Source organism: Macrobrachium nipponense, chromosome 22 (genome assembly GCF_015104395.2).
Source record: "Macrobrachium nipponense isolate FS-2020 chromosome 22, ASM1510439v2, whole genome shotgun sequence".
Classification (NCBI taxonomy): Eukaryota; Metazoa; Arthropoda; class Malacostraca; order Decapoda; family Palaemonidae; genus Macrobrachium; species Macrobrachium nipponense.
Window position 1 is genome coordinate 51,194,045 of NC_087213.1, and position 23,089 is coordinate 51,217,133.

The 23,089-nt window shown below is 38.8% G+C and overlaps 2 protein-coding genes across 2 annotated transcripts in view; one reads left to right on the forward strand and one right to left on the reverse strand.

The window, feature by feature from the left end:
* Window positions 1–5,044: 5,044 nt before the first annotated feature.
* Window positions 5,045–12,630, reverse strand: LOC135198268 (uncharacterized protein DDB_G0271670-like). The gene is made up of 3 exons (XM_064225838.1): window positions 12,454–12,630; window positions 9,970–10,168; window positions 5,045–5,319 (listed from the first exon to the last, which is right to left on the reverse strand). The coding sequence occupies exons 1-3, from the start codon at window positions 12,628–12,630 to the stop codon at window positions 5,045–5,047; spliced, it is 651 nt and encodes a 216-aa protein (XP_064081908.1).
* Window positions 12,629–23,089, forward strand: part of LOC135198269 (adhesive plaque matrix protein-like) — an 18,854-nt gene continuing 8,393 nt past the window's right edge. The window contains exons 1-4 of the mRNA XM_064225839.1: window positions 12,629–12,650; window positions 13,159–14,025; window positions 14,584–15,009; window positions 16,975–17,250. Coding sequence (XP_064081909.1) covers window positions 12,629–12,650; window positions 13,159–14,025; window positions 14,584–15,009; window positions 16,975–17,250 — 1,591 coding nt within the window. The remainder of the gene's footprint in view (window positions 12,651–13,158; window positions 14,026–14,583; window positions 15,010–16,974; window positions 17,251–23,089) is intronic.

The following is a 23,089-nucleotide window of genomic DNA, read 5'->3' on the forward strand; positions in this document are numbered from 1 at the left end:
TATGTTAACAGTAGCCAGAAAGATACTAAAATAGTTTTCAAACACCCAAACACGATTAGCCATAAACTAATTAGAAACAACAATAACGATAAGAATACTATCATTCCAGGTGTTTACGAAATCTCCTGTCACGACTGTAAGGAAAAATATTTTGGGGAAAGTGGAAGAGGACTACCGACCCCATGCACAGAACAATGCAATAGTCTCCCGTGCTTTTAAAAACAACCATAGACCGAAGTGGGATGGATCTAACATAATTTTTAAAAATAACAATATCCAAACAAGAAGAATAGTGGAAGGCGCCGCCATAAACTTAGGAGAAGCTTTTTACGGTAACAAGCCGTTCGTTGGGGAAGACCCATTAGTCAATTTTTGCATTCTTAAAAACTTTGTTATAAAATTCATTTTAAGACAAGCTCTGTTTTTCCTCCGCCTGATGCTGCCCCCCCTTCTGCTCTCCTCCCTCAGACAGATCACAGCACGGGGGACGTGACGTCCAGCATTGTTGCAGCCGCGCCGCCAGGGGAACACCATGCAGCATCATCACAGCCCACAAGACGTTCCAGCACAATAGCAAACAGGAATTCGAACAACAACAACGGAATTACCTAGTTGGGCTGTTGAGCGCTTCCTTCATTAGCGTTCGTCATTGTGGAATTGTCCTGTTCAGAAGTTTACTTCGACGGATTTTTAAATTCATAATGTTCACTTGACTGAAGATGAACCTAGTACAAGGTTCGAAAGCTCTTATTATTCAAGACTATACTTCTCATGCCATATTATTGTGGACCTGCAATCATTGTCATCATTTTCGACACTGAAAATTGTGCCCATTACTATTATTATTATTATTACTACTACTTCTGCAACTGTCTGGATATTGCTACCAAAGAATATTATTATATTATTATTTTTTTTATTATTATTATTATTTTATTATATTATTATATTATTATTTTTATTATTATTCAGAAGATGAACACTATTCACATAGAACAAGCCGACCAAAGAGACCATTGACTTGAAATTCAAGCCTCCAAAGAATATTATCATTATTATTATTATTATTATTATTATTATTATTATTATTATTATTATTATTATTATTATTATTATTATTATATTCAGAAGATGAAACCCATTCATATGGAACAAGCCCACTTGGCTCCTTAAAGGCTATTTGTTCCGTAGGATTGTGGAAAATGTGTGTTGTCCCCGTAGAGTTTTTTATATCCTTTTCAGTTTAATTAATTAATAATAATAATAATAATAATAATAATAATAATAATAATAATAATAATGACTTCTATCTCAGCTCAGGTCCATATACTTGGAATATACAAAGTGCAGACACTACAATTCACACAATCTAGAAACACGAGATAAAATTATGAGAATGATAAACGGGCAATATCCAGACAGTTGCAGAAGTAATAATAATAATAATAATAATAATAATAATAATAATAATAATAATAATAATAATAATAAAATAATTAAGAAAGTATCACTCATTGATGTCGCAATACCATGGGACACCTGAGTTGAAGAGAACGAAAGGAAAAAAAAAATAGTTAAGTATCAAGACCTGAAAATAGAAATAAGAAAGATATGGGATATGCCAGTGGAAATTGTACCCATAATTATAGGAACACTACAATTATGGGAACACTATAATTATGGAAAGGAATCTAGAAAAACTAGAGGCCGAAGTATAGCTCCATGACTCATGGAGAAGAGTGTGATCCTAGAAACGGCGCACATAGTAAGAAAAGTGATGGACTCCTAAGGAGGCAGGATGCAACCCGGAACCCTACACTACAAATGCCACCCAGTCGAATTGGAGGACTGTGATAGACTAAAAAAATAAATAATAAATAATTGAAAAATAATAATAATTAAAAACAGATCGGGTCAATAAACACGAAAAGTGAACAAAGTTGAAGGAGTTGGACAGCTAAGTAATTGGTTACAGTTGCAAAGAAATAGACGAATCTGCAACTATGGCCGTAAGGACGCTGCGGAGGACATTCACCACCGCCTTCAGTGTGCCACGCAAGATGCGCTGCATGCGGTACCTTTATGCATACTTCCCATATAAAAACAGGCAGAACACCGGATGCAGAGAAGCACAGTACAGTCTGCTTAACGTGGAATTTGAGTCAATCTTTATGACAAAACTGACTGATATGAGGGATTTTTACTTATGACTCGCAAAAAAGGCCGAAGGGAGTGGCAACCCAACGTCCTGGATAAACCAAAAATCAAAGGAAATGAAAGAATTTCCAGGCTCTCAGTGAAAATTTTATCCAAATGAGAGAAGAGGTGTCCTGTCAGGTATGACAGACGGTGGCTTCTTTTACCGACTCTGTGATGCCTGACTCAGTCATTTGTCTCTGTGATAACTTCTTCTTCTTTGCCTTCAGCTTTTCCCATTTCTATATTGGGTCGCTGTTTCTCGTCAGCCTTCTCCTCCATCTTCCTCTGTCCTGTACATCTTAATTGTTCTCTTAGACCCTTCTTCCTTCGTAAAAACACCATTGTATGGTGTTTTTACGTTGCATGGAACCAGTGGTTATTCAGCAACGAGACCAACGGCTTTACGTGACTTCCGAACCACGTCGAGAGTGGACTTCCATCACCAGAAATACACATCTCTCACACCTCAATGGAATGCCCGAGAATCGAACTCGCGGCCACCGAGGTGGCAGGCAAAGACCATACTGATCACGCCACTGAGGCGCTGTCTTGCGATTGGAACTTCTTCTGAACTTCTTCAGAAGATTCAATGCATTACTACCCTAATGGCAATATTCTCTTTGCATTTCAATGCATTTTTATCTATCTATTATTCTGTTCATTTATTTTTTTTTCAGGTGAGATCTCTTCTTTCTGTATTTCCGTTTACCTTCTCTTCTTCTTAATGAAGACCTTAATATTCTTTGGAAGCTTGAATTTCAGGTCAATACTCCCTGTGGGCTTGTTCCATATGAATAGGGTTCAACTTCTGAAGAACAATAATAATAAAATCATTTCCTTCATTATTATTTTTTTCAGAACTTTTATATTCTATTGATTTTTAGCTTTTGTGAAAGCTTAAGTCATTGTCAGCAAAAAAATACAACGTGTCAAAAAAGAATAATACTTTATTGGTAGGAGGTGAAGTTTTGTGCAAATGATCTTACAAATAAATTCAAAAAAATAAAGTCAGGTACACGACACATTATAAATCTATGATGCAAACAAACTTGATACAATGAATGGTGAAAACATTCTCGCAAATGAGTTATGACTGTATGTACAGTTGATGTAATGAATGACAAAAAAATCATATAAATAACGTTACAATTTATAAACAGCTGATGAAACGAACTGAATTCATAAACTATTGATACAACAAATGATATTTTTCATACAATAGTTATAATGCATGAGCTGGTTAATACTTTCACACCTGTACTATGAATGTATAAAGTTCATACAATGAATGAAAAACATTCATATAAATCAAATTATAATTCATGGGCAATTTATACAATGAATAAAATAGCATTCTCAAAAATGTACTATGAATAGGTAAAGTTCATTTATATGAAAAAACATTTATATAAATGAAATTATAATGTATGAACAGTTTATACAATGAATACAAAATTACAACGCATGAACAGATTCATACAATGAGTAAAAAATTCGAACAAATCTACTATGAATAGATCAAGTTGATACAATGAATGAAGAAAGACATATAAATAGAATTACCATTTATCACCAACTGGCACGCACACAAATATATACAAATAAAAAATACTAAAGCATGTCTTTTAGTTTTGGCTTAGAAGAAAAAAATATCACTGTGGTATTTTCACAGACAACCAATATAAAACAACCGAACAAGTCTTTGGCAGATATTCATATTTACAACACTATTGTTATTTACATGAGCGTTTACAATTACGGGTCCGGTTTTTGTAATTTTGGTATGGACTTTGTAATTAATTTTATTGTAATTCGTTTTCAATCTGGCTTCTGTTCCAATCTGGTGTGGAATTCGTTTCTTATTTCAATTCCACGGTAAAGTTCACGTTCAATCCGGCACTTTCTCCCAGAGACAGCTGAACAAGAAAAAGACGTTTTGCTTGATCAATCTGAGATGCAAATAACTTTGGAATGACTCCGGCGTCTGACTGACGTACGATCATTAAAAAAGTCTCTCGAACATGTCCTTAAAACAGACTGTTAGCGTGAGAACTGACGGGATCATTTCACAAAGGATAATATCGTTTCCGGTAATTTTTTGTCTCGCTCTCTTCCTGCAACGCACAATATCGCACGATGGCGCCCCTTTTAAACAGACCTGTGTCCGTGCCGATGTCTCCTCGGTTTCTTAAGCTCACATTTGCACAGGATGTCGTTATCCAAGGGAACGTGGAAGTAGCTCACGACATTCGTCTCCTTCTCCGTGGCCCTGATCGTGTAGTTCACCGTCTCCTGTATCTTCGCTCGACAAGACTTGACCTCCGCCATGCCCTGCTTCAAGCTGCGCCCATCGACCTTCACCTTCTTCGGGTTGCAGTAGCTGCAGTTCTCGTCGCACTTCATAACGGAGAGAACTTCGGGGAAGATTTCGAACTTTTCCGCCTCGTGGTACTCCAGATACTCCGGGATGTGCTCGTGGGTGAGGATTTTCTGCAGGACGGGTTTGCATCTCATCCTTTTGAGAGCTCTCACCTGGTTCTTGATCTCTTCCTCGTGGTCGAGGCGGTCGTCTGAAGAAGCCCGGGTGGCTTCGACGTCGTCAAGAGGAGCCCTGGTGATCTCCTTGCCGAGAGAGCACGAGACCAGCGCCGCCAGGGGGATCAGCACTCCAAAGTTGACGATCATTTTTCTCGAAAAGCTCAGGCGTTAGTAGTACTTCAGCTTCACCGGAGATATTTCACTTTTACGTCTGAGCACTTGGGGGAAAAACAGTTCCGAACTGTGGACGTGTATGTGTATATAAAGTGGCAAGCAGTGCCAAGACGACCTCACCACAACGGGTAGTTCACAGCAGTGTGGCTGAGGCAACACTGATTATCATGGGGCTCGACGCAGCTTTATATAACAAAACACAGCGACTGGGTGAGTTCCCTAAACGTGGCGCAACATCTCGAAACGTTTCTGAGACCATTCGTCCGACCATTCGTCTGATGGCGGCGACGAGTGAAGACGACGTTCGGAATATACCAGACTGATACGAATATATCTGGCGAGTAGTGACGAATTCGTCGTCACTCGGTAACAGCTGCATTCGTAACTTGTGACTCATGACTCGAGACGCTACAAAGTTAAACAGGAACGTTTAGATACGACGTAAAGAGAGAATGCATCTTGATGTATAAAATTTGGCACTGAATATTATCCTCTGAATTCGTGCAGTTAAATGTTTTTAAACGAAAAATGTATATGTATAAATTTGTATATCATATATATATATATATAATATATAATATATATACAAAACTATTTTTTATAGTAAAATTCGGCATAACCCATTTTTTCATTTTAAAAAAAATCATATTTATTCTCTTTTTTTAATTATGATGAAAAGCAATCACGAGAAATAGCCTTTAAAAAAATAGTATTTTATAACAATCTCAAAATAAAATGATCTGACGTTAAAGTGTCATATCAAGGACATGTCTGTGACATGTCAAGGCTATATCTGGGACTTATCAATGACATGAATGTCTCATATCAAAGACATGACTGTAACATACCAATGACATATCTGTGACGTGTCAAGGACATGTCTGTGACATACCAAGGTCGTGTCTGACATATCAAGGTCATATCTGTAACATATCAAGGTCATGTCTGTGACATATCAAGGTCATATCTGTCATATCAAGGTCATATCTGTCATATCAAGGTCATGTCTGTGACATATCAAGGTCATATCTGTCATATCAAGGTCATATAGGTCATATCAAGGTCATGGCTGTGACATATCAAGGTCATGTCTGAATCAAGGTCATGTCTGTGTCATATCAAGGTCATGTCTGTGACATATCAAGGTCATGTCTGTGTCATATCAAGCACATGTCTTTGGCATAACAATGACATATCAAGGACATATCAGTGTCAAAGCAAAGACATGCCTGTGATATGTCAAGAACATGTTTCTCGGAATGACTATCCCACTGTTCGTATGCAGTGCGATAGGACCAATGCGTCACTTCCTCAAAGGATGACGCAATATGGCTGGACGAACAGCTTCAAATCTACCGGGTCAATCTAGCCGGCAAAATTGACAGGGAGAATTGGAGACATTTTACCTCTATGGTTACAAAACATCTTGTAACTGAAGTGAATTACATGAGTAAAAGAGAGAAAGTATCCGGTGACCAACAGAGTCTTCTCAATCACGGAGCCTATGATTCACTGTCGAAGCAGAAATCTGACACTTTTGGGACCTAAGCACGTGAGAGAGAGAGAGAGAGAGAGAGAGAGAGAGAGAGAGAGAGAGAGAGAGAGGTGGGGGGGGGGGAGAAATGGGTAAGCAATCGGTTAGTTAGTTCTTCTACTCGACTTACACTACACTCTCTACTTTCAGACAAGGGGAAAGGAATATTTGATTTAATTCTTGCTTGGATTATGTGTGAGAGAGAGAGAGATAATAATAATAATAATAATAATAATAATAATAATAATAATAATAATGCGAAATATGGTGCCCGTGTCTTGCCCACGTAAGACAGAAAACGAGGACTATAAAGATACTGTATCTTTAGGTATGCAAATTTACCGCCTACTTATCCGCGAATTATGTCAAGTGTGTATGATTCTAGAAACATATTCATGTTATTGTTTAGAACGTTCTTTAGAACACCCTTACGAATTATTTGTCTTATCATAATATAGCTTTTTATCTGACCGTAGGTTTTCTATAGTGTTCATGTTATTTGGCGAAAATACTCCTTTTAATCTTTCTTATGAATACTCCTTTTAACATAGTAGTAAGAAGAATCTTTATCTGACTAATACTTCTATTGTCATCGAATAGTTTAGAGTTTTTAAACAAAAGGAAAAAAAGAAAGCGAAGGCAGAAATTCAGTAGGTTGGAGGAGCCTGACATGCGGGAGACTGTGACGTCACGCAGACCTTCCTGGTATACTCTCGAGGACAGACTTAGTTTTCCTACTGTAATTTCTAAGCAATTGACAATTCATCTCTCTCTCTCTCTCTCTCTCTCTCTCTCTCTCTCGATCTGAAGCATCCCAGAGAGAGTTACAAGGATTAGGATGTCTCAAAGACATCGTGTGCTCACTTATTATCTCTAGGAGCAAGTTTTACTGTTCATTCAGTGTCCTCCTAATGATTTTGTCTAGCTTTCTCTCAAACTCTTCCACACTGTTGCTGTTCACAACTCCTAGTGGTAGAGGAAATAAAAAAATTAATTCACTGAAAGGTACTAAAAAAGTATATTAAAATTGCACAGCGATGGAGAGGAAGAGAGAGAGAAATCTGTTTTTAGAGAAATAAAATAAGTCACTGAAGAATAGAGGAGAGGTTATTAAAATATGAGGGAGAGAGAGAGAGAGAGGCCTACCCAAATCTAAAATTTCACAACGATGGAGAGAGAGAAATGTTTTTAGAGAAATAAAATAAGTCACTGAAGAATAGAGGAGAGGTTATTAACATATGAAACTTTAAAGAGGAGAGAGAGAAGAGAGGAGTAGAATAGCGATGAGGAGAGAGAGAGAGAGAGAGATAGAGAGAGGAGAGAGGAGGGAGAGGAGAAGAGAGAGAGAGAGAAGATAACCTACCCAAATCGTACTTATTTACCTCGTCCATGAATCCCTAGAAATGTGACAAAGTTGCTGCTCTGTTATCAGCGATGCTCCGTTGTTATGAGAGAATGCTCTCTCTCTCTCTCTCTCTCTCACTCTCTCTCTCTCTCTCTCTCTCTCTCTTTGTGTCTTCGCTACGCAGTTTGATAAACAGTAGGAAAACTGGCGGTTTCCTGTGACGTAGCACACCCACCACTTTGGGAAAAAATAAGGCTCTTGAAAATTTTTATCTTCCGCTGGTGTTTCCAAGCTAATGGATCGATCAAACCACTCCCCCCCCCCCCCCACAACAATACCCCATCCCACCCACCCCACAGCACCCAAAATCATCCTACATTATCCTAAAATACCACCACACCACGCCAGCACCCGTAGTCCCCTGCAGCCCCAAGCATATATATATAAATGTGTACATATGTACTACGTACGTATGTGCACGCTTCTCCGAAAAATCAGGTATGTGCCGGTTTTAATCCCAACATATCCGGCTTCTTCAAAACTGGAATCTGTCGTATACCTTTCTCAATCTAGCCATCCGGGTGTTGTGAGGCAGCAACAGTGTAATATTTCAAATACACGACTTGAATATATGTATACATAATGCGTATGAATGCACACACACACACATTCTTCTTAAATATGCATAGAATTGCATCAACAGTACGATAGACGCGAGCAAATTCCCGGAATGATTCAAATCAGGTCTTCGGAAAGTGGAATAATTAGTCTCTCTCTCTCTCTCTTCTATTTTGTTGGTAATGACGCTAACGACTTTGTTTTTGTTGTTTTTGTTACTGTCAAAAGGGAAAGGTATGCTGAGTCTGAAGCGAAAGAGGTGACTGTGGACAGTAACGCTTACGAATAATCATAAACTTTCCGGTGCAGAATCCTAGACTCACACACATGTGAAGACCGTCTCAAACCATGATCGATCTAGAGATAAAGCAGCAAGGAAACGACGCCGTAGCGCAGAGAAGACAGTAACAAATAAAATGAAAACAAAGTCGTTAGTGTCATTACCAACAAAACAATCAAAGAATGACACAGTAACATCGGCATGCGCAGCCACATTCGTAGAAAACCGAACGTTTTGAGGGACGATCTGTAAGTGATAGGTAGCCCCACTTTCTTCAGTAGCCAGCAGCACTAATAGGATACCGGGGATCAATCCCACTAGAGAAAACTAGTTTCCTGAAGGATATGTCTTGCTCTGTTGATAAGCGGTGAATTTAGCAACGCACGCCGAAGCCAATATGGCTAGCATTCTCAGACGCAAGAACTATAAGCCTACTCTCCCTTATTCACTCGTTAATCGTCAATTTATTCGTCATTTCCAAAATTATTTTCTCATTACATTCCTCTGTTTCTTCTCACATTCCCGGATATCTGATTGTCATAGATAAATATGAGAGTATACTAATGTTAAATCCACTCGTCTCGGATGTTTGGTTAAGGGAAACATGAATGACCAGTAAAACTCAGTCACTGCTTTTTAAACAAACAAAATCATCACGACCCCGGCTTTAATGACACCAGATTCCATATGTCTTATCTATATCAAACACTTCTAAGAGTGTTACTCCTCAAAATCAGCCTGATCTTCTAATGCTTTTTGTCACTCATGGGCTGGCAAACGTTCTAGGCTGATATCTGAGAAGCACCTTTGTGTGTGGTACAGCTTAGCTCTAAACAAACACTTTAGAGCGCAAGCCTCGCGCGCTCCAGAGAGAGAGAGAGAGAGAGAGGACTTTCTGAATAGTATTATGTAGAAATGACATATTGGAGATTGCGCGAATTCAATATTTCCGATTAAACTCACGGCGGGGCGTCAAATCTTGGCAAACTTGGTGGACTAAAGTTTGAGAGAGAGAGAGAGAGAGAGAGAGAGAGAGAGAGAGAGAGACTCAAAGGAACATTTGCATCAAAGAACGAGACGATTAAAAAAAATCACTCATAAAGTTTCAGGTGGCCAGCGAAAGAGAAAGAGGCCTTCTCGTCGCCATCATCGAGTACATAGTAAAGCGTTGAGCGACAAAAACTGTTGCAGGCTGCTCCTCCTCTCCACAAGGTAAGAAGTCGCTAACGAACGACTTATCAGGCGCTGAGAGACGAAATACTCTATACACGCCGTTTTAACCTGTGGTTCTTCTTCTTTCAGCTCGATGCGACGACGCTGACAGATTGAATTGGAGCTCTGATGCTGACTGATTTGTTTGTGAACTGGCGTCGCGCGCCTGAGAACCATCCAGTCGCTCAGAAGATTTGGGTGTCGTACTACTTAGACGTCTCTTTCTTCGTCGTGAAGTACTCTCACAATTTCGTGGCTCCTTGTGAGCCTGACACAAGGAAAAGAGATGGTTGGGGTCTAACTCCATAGAAGTATAGTACTGCTGTTTCATTTCACATGAAAGAGGGTTTATACGTCTTGATAGAGTAATGATAATTTACTTCAAGCAACACCTCCTCCTCTGACAGCCACTTGGAAGGTTATTACTGTCCAATATTATTTCCTAAGCCAAAAATCACGTCTGAAAGGAGGATAAACAACAGAGGCCCTAAGCAATGGCCCTGTGGAGCACCAGACAATCTAGATTTAAGCTTTCTCATTTCATTAGAAATGACACACATACCCTCTGGCTGCACTGGGAAATTTGTTATTATGAAATATTATAATCTATGCCAGCAATCATGTCCAAACTGAGGATAGCTAACAAAGGGTCTAAACAATTGCCCTGTGGAACAACAGACAATCTAGATCTAAGCTTTCTCATTTCATTAAAAAAAGACATATCCTCTGGCTGCACTGGGAAGTTTGTTTTAATGAAATATCATTTTCTATACCAGCAATCATGTCTAAATTGAGGATAGGTAACAAAGGTTCTAAACAATTGCCCTGTGGAACAACAGACAATCTAGATCTAAGCTTTCTCATTTCTCACTGGGAAGTTTGTTTTTATGAAATATTATTTTCTATGCCAGCAATCATGTCTGAATTGAGGATGAAGAACAAAGGGTCTAAACAATTGCCCTGTGGAACGCCGAACATTCTTAGGTCTACCCTTCAGGCAGCCACAGGGAAGCCTTTTGCTGTGCAATGTTATTTCCTAGAGCAGAGATCACGTCTAAAACGAGGCTAAATAACAACTAAGACCATAGACATTCTACATAGGTCTAGGCTCACTCGAAGCACCATCAGGAACATCTGTGACCAGGATCAAACAGGAGGCCTCAGCCAAACCTAAGAAAAGAATCAAGTCCCCAGAGCAAGTACGAGAACATCCGAGACATTCCTGATACCCCTGTCTAGCCCAGGGCTGAAGGAGCCAATATTTCCCAGGTCGCAGAGAGAATTTTCGTGCGAGTTATAGAAGTTGATTTTATACATGTCCTTGTAGAGTACAATTTCATTTACATAACTTCACTAAACGGTAAGTTGTTCATTCTCTCTCTCTCTCTCTCTCTCTCTCTCTCTCTCTCTCTCTCTCTCTCTTCTCAGAAATACATATTTAGAAAGAAGTTCTCCAATTTGATTTCTATACAGATTCTCTAAATCCCTTACCATGAAGGGGCATCTTTAACACAATGTGATCTCTCTCTCTCTCTCTCTCTCTCTCTCTCTCTCTCTCTCTCTCTCCATAAACCATAAAATGCCATCAGGTATTTTTGAGTGACAAGGAACAATTTAACCAAATACCTGAGATATGAAGACTCCCTTAATCCTATACTACCACAAAGGAGGGTTAGGCGAACAACAATCTTCTCTCTCTCTCTCTCTCTCTCTCTCTCTCTCTTGAAGGATTCCATACGAGGTGTTCTCGCGTTAGGCCTAAGCTGAGCATGGGCATGGGTGTGATACCCAGGCCATGCCAACTCCTCGTCTTTTTCACAGTGGGTGGCAAAGATCTCTTTCTTCTTTCGTCTCCTTTTTATATATTTTTTTATTTCGGGTACAAAGGGAATATGCGCCTCTTTGTTGATCGTGTGTGTGTTCGTAAGCCTGTTTCCTTTCTTTTAGGACTGCGGAACAGTGGAACAGTCTCCCTGAAGACGTTTTGCAATTGGTACCACGAAAATTCAATCGAAGGTGCAACGTATTACTAACAGCCTACAACAAGGCTCCTTGTACTGGTTTAATCATTTACTTTCAATTTGTTATGTTTATTTATCAATTCATTCATTTAGACTTCTTCTTTTCTTAACAAGTGACCTCTTCTTTCTGTATTTCCTGTTATCTTATTCTTCTAAATTAACACCATATTCTTTGGGCCCACATGAATAGGGTTCGTCTTCTGAATAATAATAAATAAAAGTTTAAAGTTAACAATGATCATTTTTAAATCACAACACGATACATATGAAACACATATGCCTATTGATTCATCGATAGATATCACTGTCACTTGGGTGTATAGGCCTAGTACATGTTAGTTGTACGTGTGGGCTTATTTATTTTGCTGCTGGTGAGCATAACTGTAAATACATACGAGTATATTTGCATGCGGAATTGCCTTAGTTACAGAGCGGGAAATGTAATCTGCCTGTATCTTTTACAATCTCTGTCTACTCCCTACTTTTTCTCTCTGTCTAACCTCGCGAGTTTACAAGGCCTATTATCCATCACTCCACCGTTATGGAGAAGAAGAAAAGAGGAGGAGGAGGAGGAAGAGGAGGAGGAGGAGGAAGAGAAAGCATAAGCCTCCTTATCATTCTTCGTCTTGCCTAGAGAGAAACGCCCCCTTGCAAATATGGCAAAGTCTGTCGAGGTGCGAGTTACGCTCATGTATTTCTTTAGGCCCATGTTGAACACAGCTTTGCAATGTGCGGTTTTACAATACACAAATGGGAGGATTTTTCTTTTGCTTTGTTGTTGTTTATTTTCTGTTTGTGCACGACTGTGAGTTGCTTTGTTTGCTGTTAATTTTCTGTTTCTGTGTGCCTGTGAGTTGCTTTGATGTTTTTTTCTGTTTGTGTATCTGTTTGTATAGAAACAACAAAGCTAGTTCAACAAACAACAAATAACAAAGCTAGTCCAACAAACAACAAAGCTATTCCAATAAAAAACGAAGTTAGTCCAATAAACAACGAAGTTAGTCCAATAAATAAAGCTATTGCAATAAACAACAAAGTTAGTCCAATAAACAAAGCTAGTCGAATAAACAACAAAGCTAGTCCAATAAACAAAGCTAGTCCAATAAACAACAAAGCTAGTCGAATAAACAACAAAGCTAGTCTAATAAACAAAGCTAGTCCAATAAACAACAAAGCTAGTCGAATAAACAAAGCTAGTCCAACAAACAGCAAAGCTAGTCAATAACAAAACACAAAGCTAGTCCAACCAAACAAACTAGCAAAGCTAGTCCAATAAACAAAGCTAGTCCAATAAACAACAAAGCTAGTCGAATAAACAACAAAGCTAGTCTAATAAACAAAGCTAGTCCAATAAACAACAAAGGTAGTCCAACAAACAAAGCTAAACCAATAAACAACAAAGGTAGTCTTACAAACAAAGCTAAACCAATAAACAACAAAGCTAGTCCAACAAACAAAGCTAGTCCAATAAACAACAAAGCTAGTCCAACAAACAAAGCTAAACCAATAAACAACAAAGCTAGTCCAACAAACAAAGCTAGTCCAATAAACAACAAAGCTAGTCCAACAAACAAAGCTAAACCAATAAACAACAAAGCTAGTCCAACAAACAAAGCTAAACCAATAAACAACAAAGCTAGTCCAACAAACAAAGCTAGTCCAATAAACAACAAAGGTAGTCCAACAAACAAAGCTAAACCAATAAACAACAAAGCTAAACCAATAAACAACAAAGCTAGTCCAACAAACAAAGCTAGTCCAATAAACAACAAAGGTAGTCCAACAAACAAAGCTAAACCAATAAACAACAAAGCTAGTCCAACAAACAAAGCTAGTCCAATAAACAACAAAGGTAGTCCAATAAACAAAGCTAGTCCAATACACAACAAAGGTAGTCTTACAAACAAAGCTAAACCAATAAACAACAAAGCTAGTCCAACAAACAAAGCTAGTCCAACAAACAAAGCTAGTCCAATAAACAACAAAGCTAGTCCAACAAACAAAGCTAAACCAATAAACAACAAAGGTAGTCTTACAAACAAAGCTAAACCAATAAACAACAAAGCTAGTCCAACAAACAAAGCTAAATCAATAAACAACAAAGGTAGTCCAACAAACAAAGCTCAAACCAATAAACAAACAACAAAGCTAGTCCAACAAACAAGCTAGTCCAATAAACAACAAAGGTTAGGCCCACAAATAAAGATAAACCAATAAACAACAAAGCTAGTCCAAACAAACAAACCTAAAACCAAATAAACAACAAAGGTAGTCCAACAAACAAAAGAAATAGACAATAAAAACACAAAGCTAGTCCAACAAACAAAGCTAGACAATAAACAACAAAGGTAGTCCTAAACCAACCCCCCCCAAACAAAGTAAACCAACAAACAAACGCTACCCAAACCTAAACCAAACCCAGTCCAAAAACAACAAAGCTACCTCCCCAACAAACAAAGCTAAAGTACCAATAAACAACAAAGGTAGTCCCAACAAACAAAGCTAAACCAATAAACAACAAAGTACCTCCAACAAACAAAAGCTAGCCAATCCACAACAAGCTAGTCCAACCAAACAAAGCTAAAGTGCCAACAAAACAAAGCTAGACCAATAAACAACAAAGGTAGTCTTACAAACAAAGCTAAATCAATAAACAACAAAGCTAGTCCAACAAACAAAGCTAGTCCAATAAACAACAAAGCTAGTCCAACAAACAAAGCTAAACCAATAAACAACAAAGCTAGTCCAACAAACAAAGCTAAACCAATAAACAACAAAGCTAGTCCAACAAACAAAGCTAGTCAACAACAAGCTAAACCAATAAACAACAAAGCTAGTCCAACAAACAAAGCTAGTCCAATAAACAACAAAGCTAGTCCAACAAACAAAGCTAGTCCAATAAACAACAAAGGTAGTCCAACAAACAAAGCTAAACCAATAAACAACAAAGCTAGTCCAACAAACAAAGCTAAACCAATAAACAACAAAGCTAGTCCAATAAACAACAAAGGTAGTCCAACAAACAAAGCTAAACCAATAAACAACAAAGCTAGTCCAACAAACAAAGCTAAACCAATAAACAACAAAGGTAGTCCAACAAACAAAGCTAAACCAATAAACAACAAAGCTAGTCCAACAAACAAAGCTAACCAATAAACAACAAAGCTAGTCCAACAAACAAAGCTAGTCCAATAAACAACAAAGCTAGTCCAACAAACAAAGCTAAACCAATAAACAACAAAGGTAGTCCAACAAACAAAGCTAAACCAATAAACAACAAAGCTAGTCCAATAAAACAACAAAGGTAGTCTTTCAAACAAAGCTAGTCAACAAAACAAAAAACAAAAGGTAGTCCAAACAAACAAAGCTTAAACCAATAAAAACAACAAAGCTAGTCCCAACAAAAACAAAAAAGGCTAAACCAATAAAACAACAAAGGTAGTCAACAGGGACTAAACCTAAAACAATAAAACAACAAAGCTAGTCCAACAAACAAAGCTAAACCAATAAACAACAAAGCTAGTCCAACAAACAAAGCTAGTCCAATAAACAACAAAGGTAGTCCAACAAACAAAGCTAAACCAATAAACAACAAAGCTAGTCCAACAAACAAAGCTAGTCCAATAAACAACAAAGCTAGTCCAACAAACAAACAACGGTAGTCCAACCAAAACAAAAGCTAAAACCAATAAACAACAAAGGTAGTCCAACAAACAAAGCTAGTCCAACCAATAAAACAACAAGGGTAGTCCAACAAACAAAGCTAGTCCAAATAAACAACCAAAAGGTAGTCCAACAAACAAAGCTAAATCAAGATACAAACAAAGCTAGTCCAATAAACAACAAAGGTAGTCCAACAAACAAAGCTAGTCCAACAAAACAACAAAGGTAGTCCAACAAACAAAGCTAGTCCAATAAACAACAAAGGTAGTCCAACAAACAAAGCTAGTCCAATAAACAACAAAGCTAGTCCAACAAACAAAGCTAGTCCAATAAACAACAAAGGTAGTCCAACAAACAAAGCTAAACCAATAAACAACAAAGCTAGTCCAACAAACAAAGCTAGTCCAACAAACAAGCTAGTAACCAACCAAACAACAAAGGTAGTCCAACAAACAAAGCTAGTCCAACCAAACAACAAAGGTAGTCCAAACAAACAAAGCTAAACCAATAAACAACAAAGCTAGTCCAATAAACAACAAAGGTAGTCCAACAAACAAAGCTAGTCCAATACACAACAAAGGTAGTCTTACAAACAAAGCTAAACCAATAAACAACAAAGGTAGTCCAACAAACAAAGCTAGTCCAATAAACAACAAAGGTAGTCCAACAAACAAAGCTAAACCAGTAAACAACAAAGGTATTCTTACAAACAAAGCTAAACCAATAAACAACAAAGGTAGTCCAACAAACAAAGCTAGTCCAATAAACAACAAAGGTAGTCCAACAAACAAAGCTAAACCAACAAACAACAAAGGTAGTCCAACAAACAAAGCTAAACCAATAAACAACAAAGCTAGTCCAAGAACAGTAAGAGTCTCTAGGAAAAGACCTGCCTCGAAGAACCACAGTTGGGGGAGGGTGATAGACGGGAAATATGACGAATTAGTCCTCCGCTTTTCGGGTGTGGCCTGACTTGGCAGTTCTTCTGACCAGGGGGGGGACGTGTGGGAGGGGGGGGGGGAAGCATTTGTCAGCATTTGAGACGAGTCACATGGTCGGGTGGGTCGCTAAAAAATAAAAATATTGAAGTGACGATACACCGGAGAGAGAGAGAGAGAGAGAGAGAGAGAGAGAGAGAGAAGATAGAGAGAGAGATGAGAGAGGAGAAGAAGAGAGAGAGAGAGAGAACCTTCGTTGGAATCTCACACTTATGTATATATATGACTCAGTGTCACTTCATTCAGCCGGGTGAATCGTATTGGACAAAAACACGGGAGTGCCAACCCGCATTGTGCCTGTTATGTAACGGAACAGCCTCAGTGGGTCCTTTTGTTCCTTATCACTCTCGTCCCCATTGGGTTATGTTATTCCTGGCCACTTTTGTCCCCAGTGGGTCATGGTATTCCTGGCCACTGTTGTCCCCAGTGGGTCATGGTATTCCTGGCCACTTTTGTCCCCAGTGGGTCATGGTATTCCTGGTCACTGTTGTCCCCATTGGGTCTGTATTCCTGGCCAATTTTGTCCCCAGTGGGTCCTGTTATTCCTGGCCAATTTTGTCCCCCAGTGGGTCCTGTTATTCCTTCCACTTTTTCCCCAGTGGGTCCTGTTATTCCTGGCCAATTTTGTCCCCAGTGGGTCCTGTTATTCCTGGCCAATTTTGTCCCCAGTGGGTCCTGTTATTCCTGGCCAATTTTGTCACTGTTGTCCCCACCCATTGGGTCTGGGTATTCCTGCCAATTTTTGTCCCCATTTTGGGGTCCCCGGGTCCTGTTATTCCTGGCCACTGGGGTCTTATCCCCGGTTTTTCATACTCCTGGATACATTAGATCCAGACCCCGTGTTTTGATGGTGCCCCTTCAAACGACCCCTTGTTAGGTGGTTCAAGCCCGTTGAGAGATGGTCGTCATATTATTTGTAAAAGGGCGTAAGAAATTAGTCGTGGCAGGCTACTACGTAAGACCACTACGAATTTCCTCCAGACGTAATTCGATATATTTACGGGATGGCTGACGAAGTGTCTCTATACGTGTGTAGGATTATTTTTGTTTACTACTTTATCCCACAAGGGAAATACTCGTAGAATGAATGGGATGCTTCACTGACGCCGTCTTTACTATGAGGATTCGGGTGCTGGAGATAGTGAGTCAAGTTTTTCATACTTACTCATTCACTTCTTTTTTATTTTATTTATTTATTTATTTTTTTAGTGGTCGTCTTTGAACCTTTCACCAAACTTTCTTTGTGTTCCCTGACTCCTCTCTCCTACCCTAGAAAAATTCTTCTTCATTATCAATTTCTTCAACATTAAGGCTTTTCAAAAAAACTTTATTTTTCATTATATTATTTTCTTAACATAGGACTTTTCCTTTAACAGAGAGCACAGCTCATGTTGGAAATATATTGCAATGAGTCACTGCTAAATCAACATATTATCTTACATATCATTATTATCATTATTATTATTATCATCATTACTATTATCATTATTATTATTATTATTAAGGCAAGTCAACAGAGAAATATGTCCTCTGGCGTCGCAATTACCATGGTCACTGACACCGTTATACATATGGTCTCAAAAGTACAGTGTAGCAAACACGTGTTTGAATAGCTTTTTATTTTCTAAATGCCTGTCGACATACATCATTTAAATGGCACTCAACATCAGCATACATCACTTAAATAGCAGTCGACATCTGTCAATTAAATGGCTGTCGACATCTGTCAATTAAATAGCAGTCGACATCTGCCAATTAAATGGCTGTCGACATCTGTCAATTAAATGACTGTCGACATCTGTCAATTAAATGGCAGTCGACATGCATCTTTTAAATGGCAGTTAATATTCAACAACTGAATGGCATTCGAAACTCTCCATTAAAATGGCATTCGACGTGAATCACTTAAATTGCAATCTCGATATTTATCATTTAAATGACAGACGCCTCCCAAAACACTAGCACAGAAAACTGTATTATTATCATTATTATCATAGCTGTTTCAACGCCATTTAATTTACATAGAATCTTTGAGAAGATTCTATTTAAATTAAATACTGTTGAAACCGCTATACTGTTCAATGCACTGCCCCCAGAGAAGGTCTCCTTCCTTATTATTATTATTTTTTTTTTCTTTTTTTTTTTTCTTTTTTTGTCTATCACAGTCCTCCAATTCGACTGGGTGGTATTTGTATTGTGGGGTTCCGGGTTGCATCCTGCCTCCTTAGGATTCCATCACTTTTCTTAGTATGTGCGCCGTTTCTAGGATCACACTCTTCTGCATGAGTCCTGGAGCTACTTCAGCATCTAGTTTTTCTAGATTCCTTTTCAGGGAACTTGGCATCGTGCCTGGTGTTCCTATGATTATGGGTACAATTTCCACTGGATATCCCATATCCTTCTTATTTCTATTTTCAGGTCTTGATACTTATCCATTTTTCCCTCTCTTTCTCTTCAACTCTGGTGTCCCATGGTGATACTTTCTTCTTGAGTGATACTTTCTTCTTGATTTTGTCAATCAACGTCACGTCTGGTCTACTCGTCCCAGAGGATCTTTGCCTGATCGTTTTCTATCACTCCTTCAGGTTGGTGCTCGTACCACTTATTACTGCAAGGTAGCTGGTGTTTCTTGCACAGGCTCCAGTGGAGGGCTTTTGCCACTGACTCATGCCTTTTTTTGTACTGGTTCTGTGCAAGTCCCGAACATTCGCTTGCTATGTGGTTTATGGTCTCATTTTTCGTATTGCGCTTCCTACATATGGGAGAGATGTTATTTCCATCTATCGTTTTTTGAACATATCTGGTTCTTAGGGCCTGATCTTGTGTCGTTGTTATCATTCCTTCTGTAGCCATTGCCATGTGTCATCGCTGGCTAGTTCTTTAGTCTGTCTCGTGCATTGGTTTGTTGTGCCAGTCCGCTGTTCTGTTTGTCATTCTCCTGTCTCTGTATATTTGTGGGTCTTCGTCTACTTTTATCAGTCCTTCTTCCCATGCACTCTTGAGCCACTCGTCTTCACTGGTTTTCAGATATTGCCCCAGTGCTCTGTTCTCGATGTTGACGCAGTCGTCTATACTTAATAGTTCTCTCCCTCCTTCCTTTCGTATTACGTATAGTCTGTCCGTATTTGCTCTTGGGTGTAGTACTTTGTGTATTGTCATATGTTTCCTAGTTTTCTGGTCTATGTTGCGTTCTGCCTTCGTCCATTCCACTATTCCTGCGTTGTATCTGATTACTGGCACTGCCATGTGTTTATGGCTTTTATCACATTTCCGGCGTTGAGTTTTGACTTGAGTATTGCCTTGAGTCTCCGCCTATATTCTTTCCTGATCGTGTCCTTCATCTCTTGGTGTTTTATATCCCCTCCTTCCATTATTCCCAGGTATTTGTATCCCGTCTCATCTATGTGTTTGATGTTGTTCCCATCTGGTAACTTTATCCCTTCAGTCTTTGTTACTTTGCCCTTTTGTATGTTGACTAAGGCGCATTTTTCTATTCCAAACTCCATCCTGATGTCCCCAAATACAATCCTTACAGTCTGGATTAAGGTATCTATTTCCTTGATGCTCTTACCATACAGCTTGATGTCGTCCATGAACATCTGTTGCCTCTTTTTTTGAGTTGGTACCCAGCATCCATCTTCTGCAGTACTTTTGTCATGGGAATCATGGCTACTACGAAGAGTAGTGGGGACAGTGAGTCGGCCTGGAAGATCCCTCTCCTGATATTAACCTCTGCTAGTCTTATTCCAGAGCTTGTAAGTATTGCATTCCAGTTGCACATTGTATTTTTGAGGAAGCTGATGGTGTTTTCCTCTGCCCCATATATTTTCAGGCATTCTATTATTATTATCATCATCATTATTATTATTATTATTATTATTATTATTATTATTATTATTATTATTATTATTATTATACCTGAACATGTTAAAACTGCAACGATCTCCCGAGGAGTCCACTTTGACCAAGTCATTCAAACCTCCTCCTTTCCTCCAGTAAAGTGAGCAAAACAAATTCTTCTTCTTCTAATTCTTCTTCTTATGCTTCTTCTTCTTCTTCCTCTAAAGACTCGACACTTGAAGACCTTTGTTCATTACCGTCTTCCGGCGAGACTTGAAATTTCAGCAGGAAAATAGATCCTGGAAATATTAGTCGAGAAAAATGTAAACGACTTTGCCGCCGTTGCCTTAAAAAAAAATCCCAGTAATTGGAAACCGGTTCACCTTGAGCCAGCCACTGGAAACGATTTCAGCCACCCTTTAAATTTCGAGTTCAGTCATTCTGGAAATTGCCAGTCACCTGGAAACGTTTCCAATCAACTGGTAAAGTAAAGTTCTCAGTCAATGGTAACTGGAAAATTTTCAGTCAAACAGAGACTTTTCAGTCAACTGCAAAAGTTTATATCACCTGGAAATGTTTCCAATCAACTGGAAATGTATTCAGTCACTTGGGAACATCTTCAGCCACCCGGAACTGTTTCCTATCACATGGGAAAGTTTCCAGTCACTTGGAAACGTTCCTGGAAAAGTTTCCAGTAAAAAGGAAACATCCTCAGCCACCCGGAAAAGTTTCCAATCACATGTAAAATTTTCCAGTTACCTAGAAAAGTCTCCAGTCAACTGGAAACGTCTCCAGTCGAAGAGAGATAGAATTCCACAGCTTAGTAAGCTCTCGACTGGAAAATGTCAGCTAAATAAACTGAGCGGTCGAGCAAATGGCAGCTTAATAAGCTGGACGATTGAGAAAAAGTCAGCTTAATATATTAATAAGCTGAAAACTTCAAAAACTGACAGCTTAACAACTCGAAAGATTATAAACTCCAGTTTAGTAAGCTGAAATCCCGAAATACAAAAAGTTTGGTTGAAAAATCACAAACCTGTCTTCTTGGAAAAGCCCAAAAAAACTGTTAAGAATCTCGAATCCCGATGCTGATAAAAATGAGAGAGAGAGAGAGAGAGAGAGAAGAGAGAGAGAGAGAGAGAGCGCTTTCCACTATTATTTTACACTGGCGTCACAAATCCAATGGTTAGTGGCCACATTATTCAGGCATTCCCACGGCAACATCAGTGTACGATTTCCAAAGAGTCACGGCCGCGTTCAGTTGCCTCCAATCCAAGGTCAATCGAAAAACTGGTTTCAGCAGCGTTCAACTGACCTACGGGACTGGACGAAAACCACCCTAATCGCTGATGCTGTTAAGGCCACTTAGCCATCGGTTTTCTCCGAGGGATAAGCAATAGGCACTTTTCAGTCACGTTCGCCTACATGGAGTTGAACAAGACCACCACCACCTGGTAGAATTTGTGTGTTGATGCGGACGATATATGAACAAGGTCATTATCGAATGAGAGAGAGAGAGAGAGAGAGAGAGATTGTGCTTGCATGTATATATAGCCTACCATATCTATATTTCTATATCTCGTAGTCATTCCCTTGATAGAAATTATAAATAAAAATATATATGTACACACACACACACACACACACACACACACACATATATATTATATAATATATATATATAGATATAATATATATATATATATATAGCATTATATATATTATATATATAATATATAATATAATGCATGTGTGCATGAGCATATGTTCACACGAGTAAGAGAGAGAGAGAGAGAGAGAGAGAGAGATTTTGCGTGTGGATTTATATTAGGATATCTCAGAGACTTATTATCCATCCGAGGAGACATCAAGTGCTCACTTATCTCTACTGTAATTCATTCACAGCGTCCTAATGATTCTGTCTAGCTTTCTTTTAAACTCTTCCACACTGTTGCTATTTACAACTTCTGGTGGCAGTTTATTCCACGTGTCACATATCTTGCTCGTTTTATCTCTCCAGTTCTAGTTTCCATCCATTATTTCTTGTCTGGTTTTCGTTTGATGAAAAGAGGTTACTGTCCACTTTTAAGCTGTGCCTTTCCTATTTTGAATGTCTCTACTATAGTAGGTCCACATCAACCGTGCATTTGATGTCTAGGCCAGTCCCTTACTACGCTCCTGATTGGCTGTTGATAAGCCAATCAAAGGGCTGGAAACTCCCAGTCTCTCTCTCTCGAGTTCACATGGGTAGGATCTATGTTCCACCTTTCCTGAGGGATACGTCTTTCAAAAGTATCCATGAGGAGAGGTGGAACATACATTCCTACCTATGTGAACTCTCTCGAGAGACTGAGTTTCCAGCCCTGTGATTGGCTTATCAACAGCCAATCAGGAGCGTCGTAAGGGACTGGCCTAGACATCAAATGCACGGTTGATGTGAATCTATTATAGTTGTCCTCGCGATCGTCGTGCTTCTAAGCCATTCATGTTCAGGCTCTCTAGTCGTCTTTGGTAACCTATTTGCCTGATGGCTGGAATTAACTTTGTGGCTCTTGCTTGTACCCCTTTTAGTTTATTTATGTCCTTTCTTAGTGTTGGAGAGAGAGAGAGAGAGTAATTGTGCTTATTTGAATTCGCAAAAGTCAGTCGACACCCAGTTATATATTC

What these genes read in the sequence shown, in the direction of transcription:
- LOC135198268 (XM_064225838.1), bottom strand. Translation starts at nt 12,630, where the DNA reads ATGGGCCTAAAGAAATACATGAGCGTAACTCGCACCTCGACAGACTTT. An exon ending in TTCTTCTCCATAACGGTGGA is followed by an intron (nt 10,169 to 12,453) that starts GTGATGGATAAT and finishes TCCTTGTGTCAG; the next exon opens with GCTCACAAGGAGCCACGAAA. An exon ending in TGAAAGAAGAAGAACCACAG is followed by an intron (nt 5,320 to 9,969) that starts GTTAAAACGGCG and finishes TTAACTTTGTAG; the next exon opens with CGTCTCGAGTCATGAGTCAC.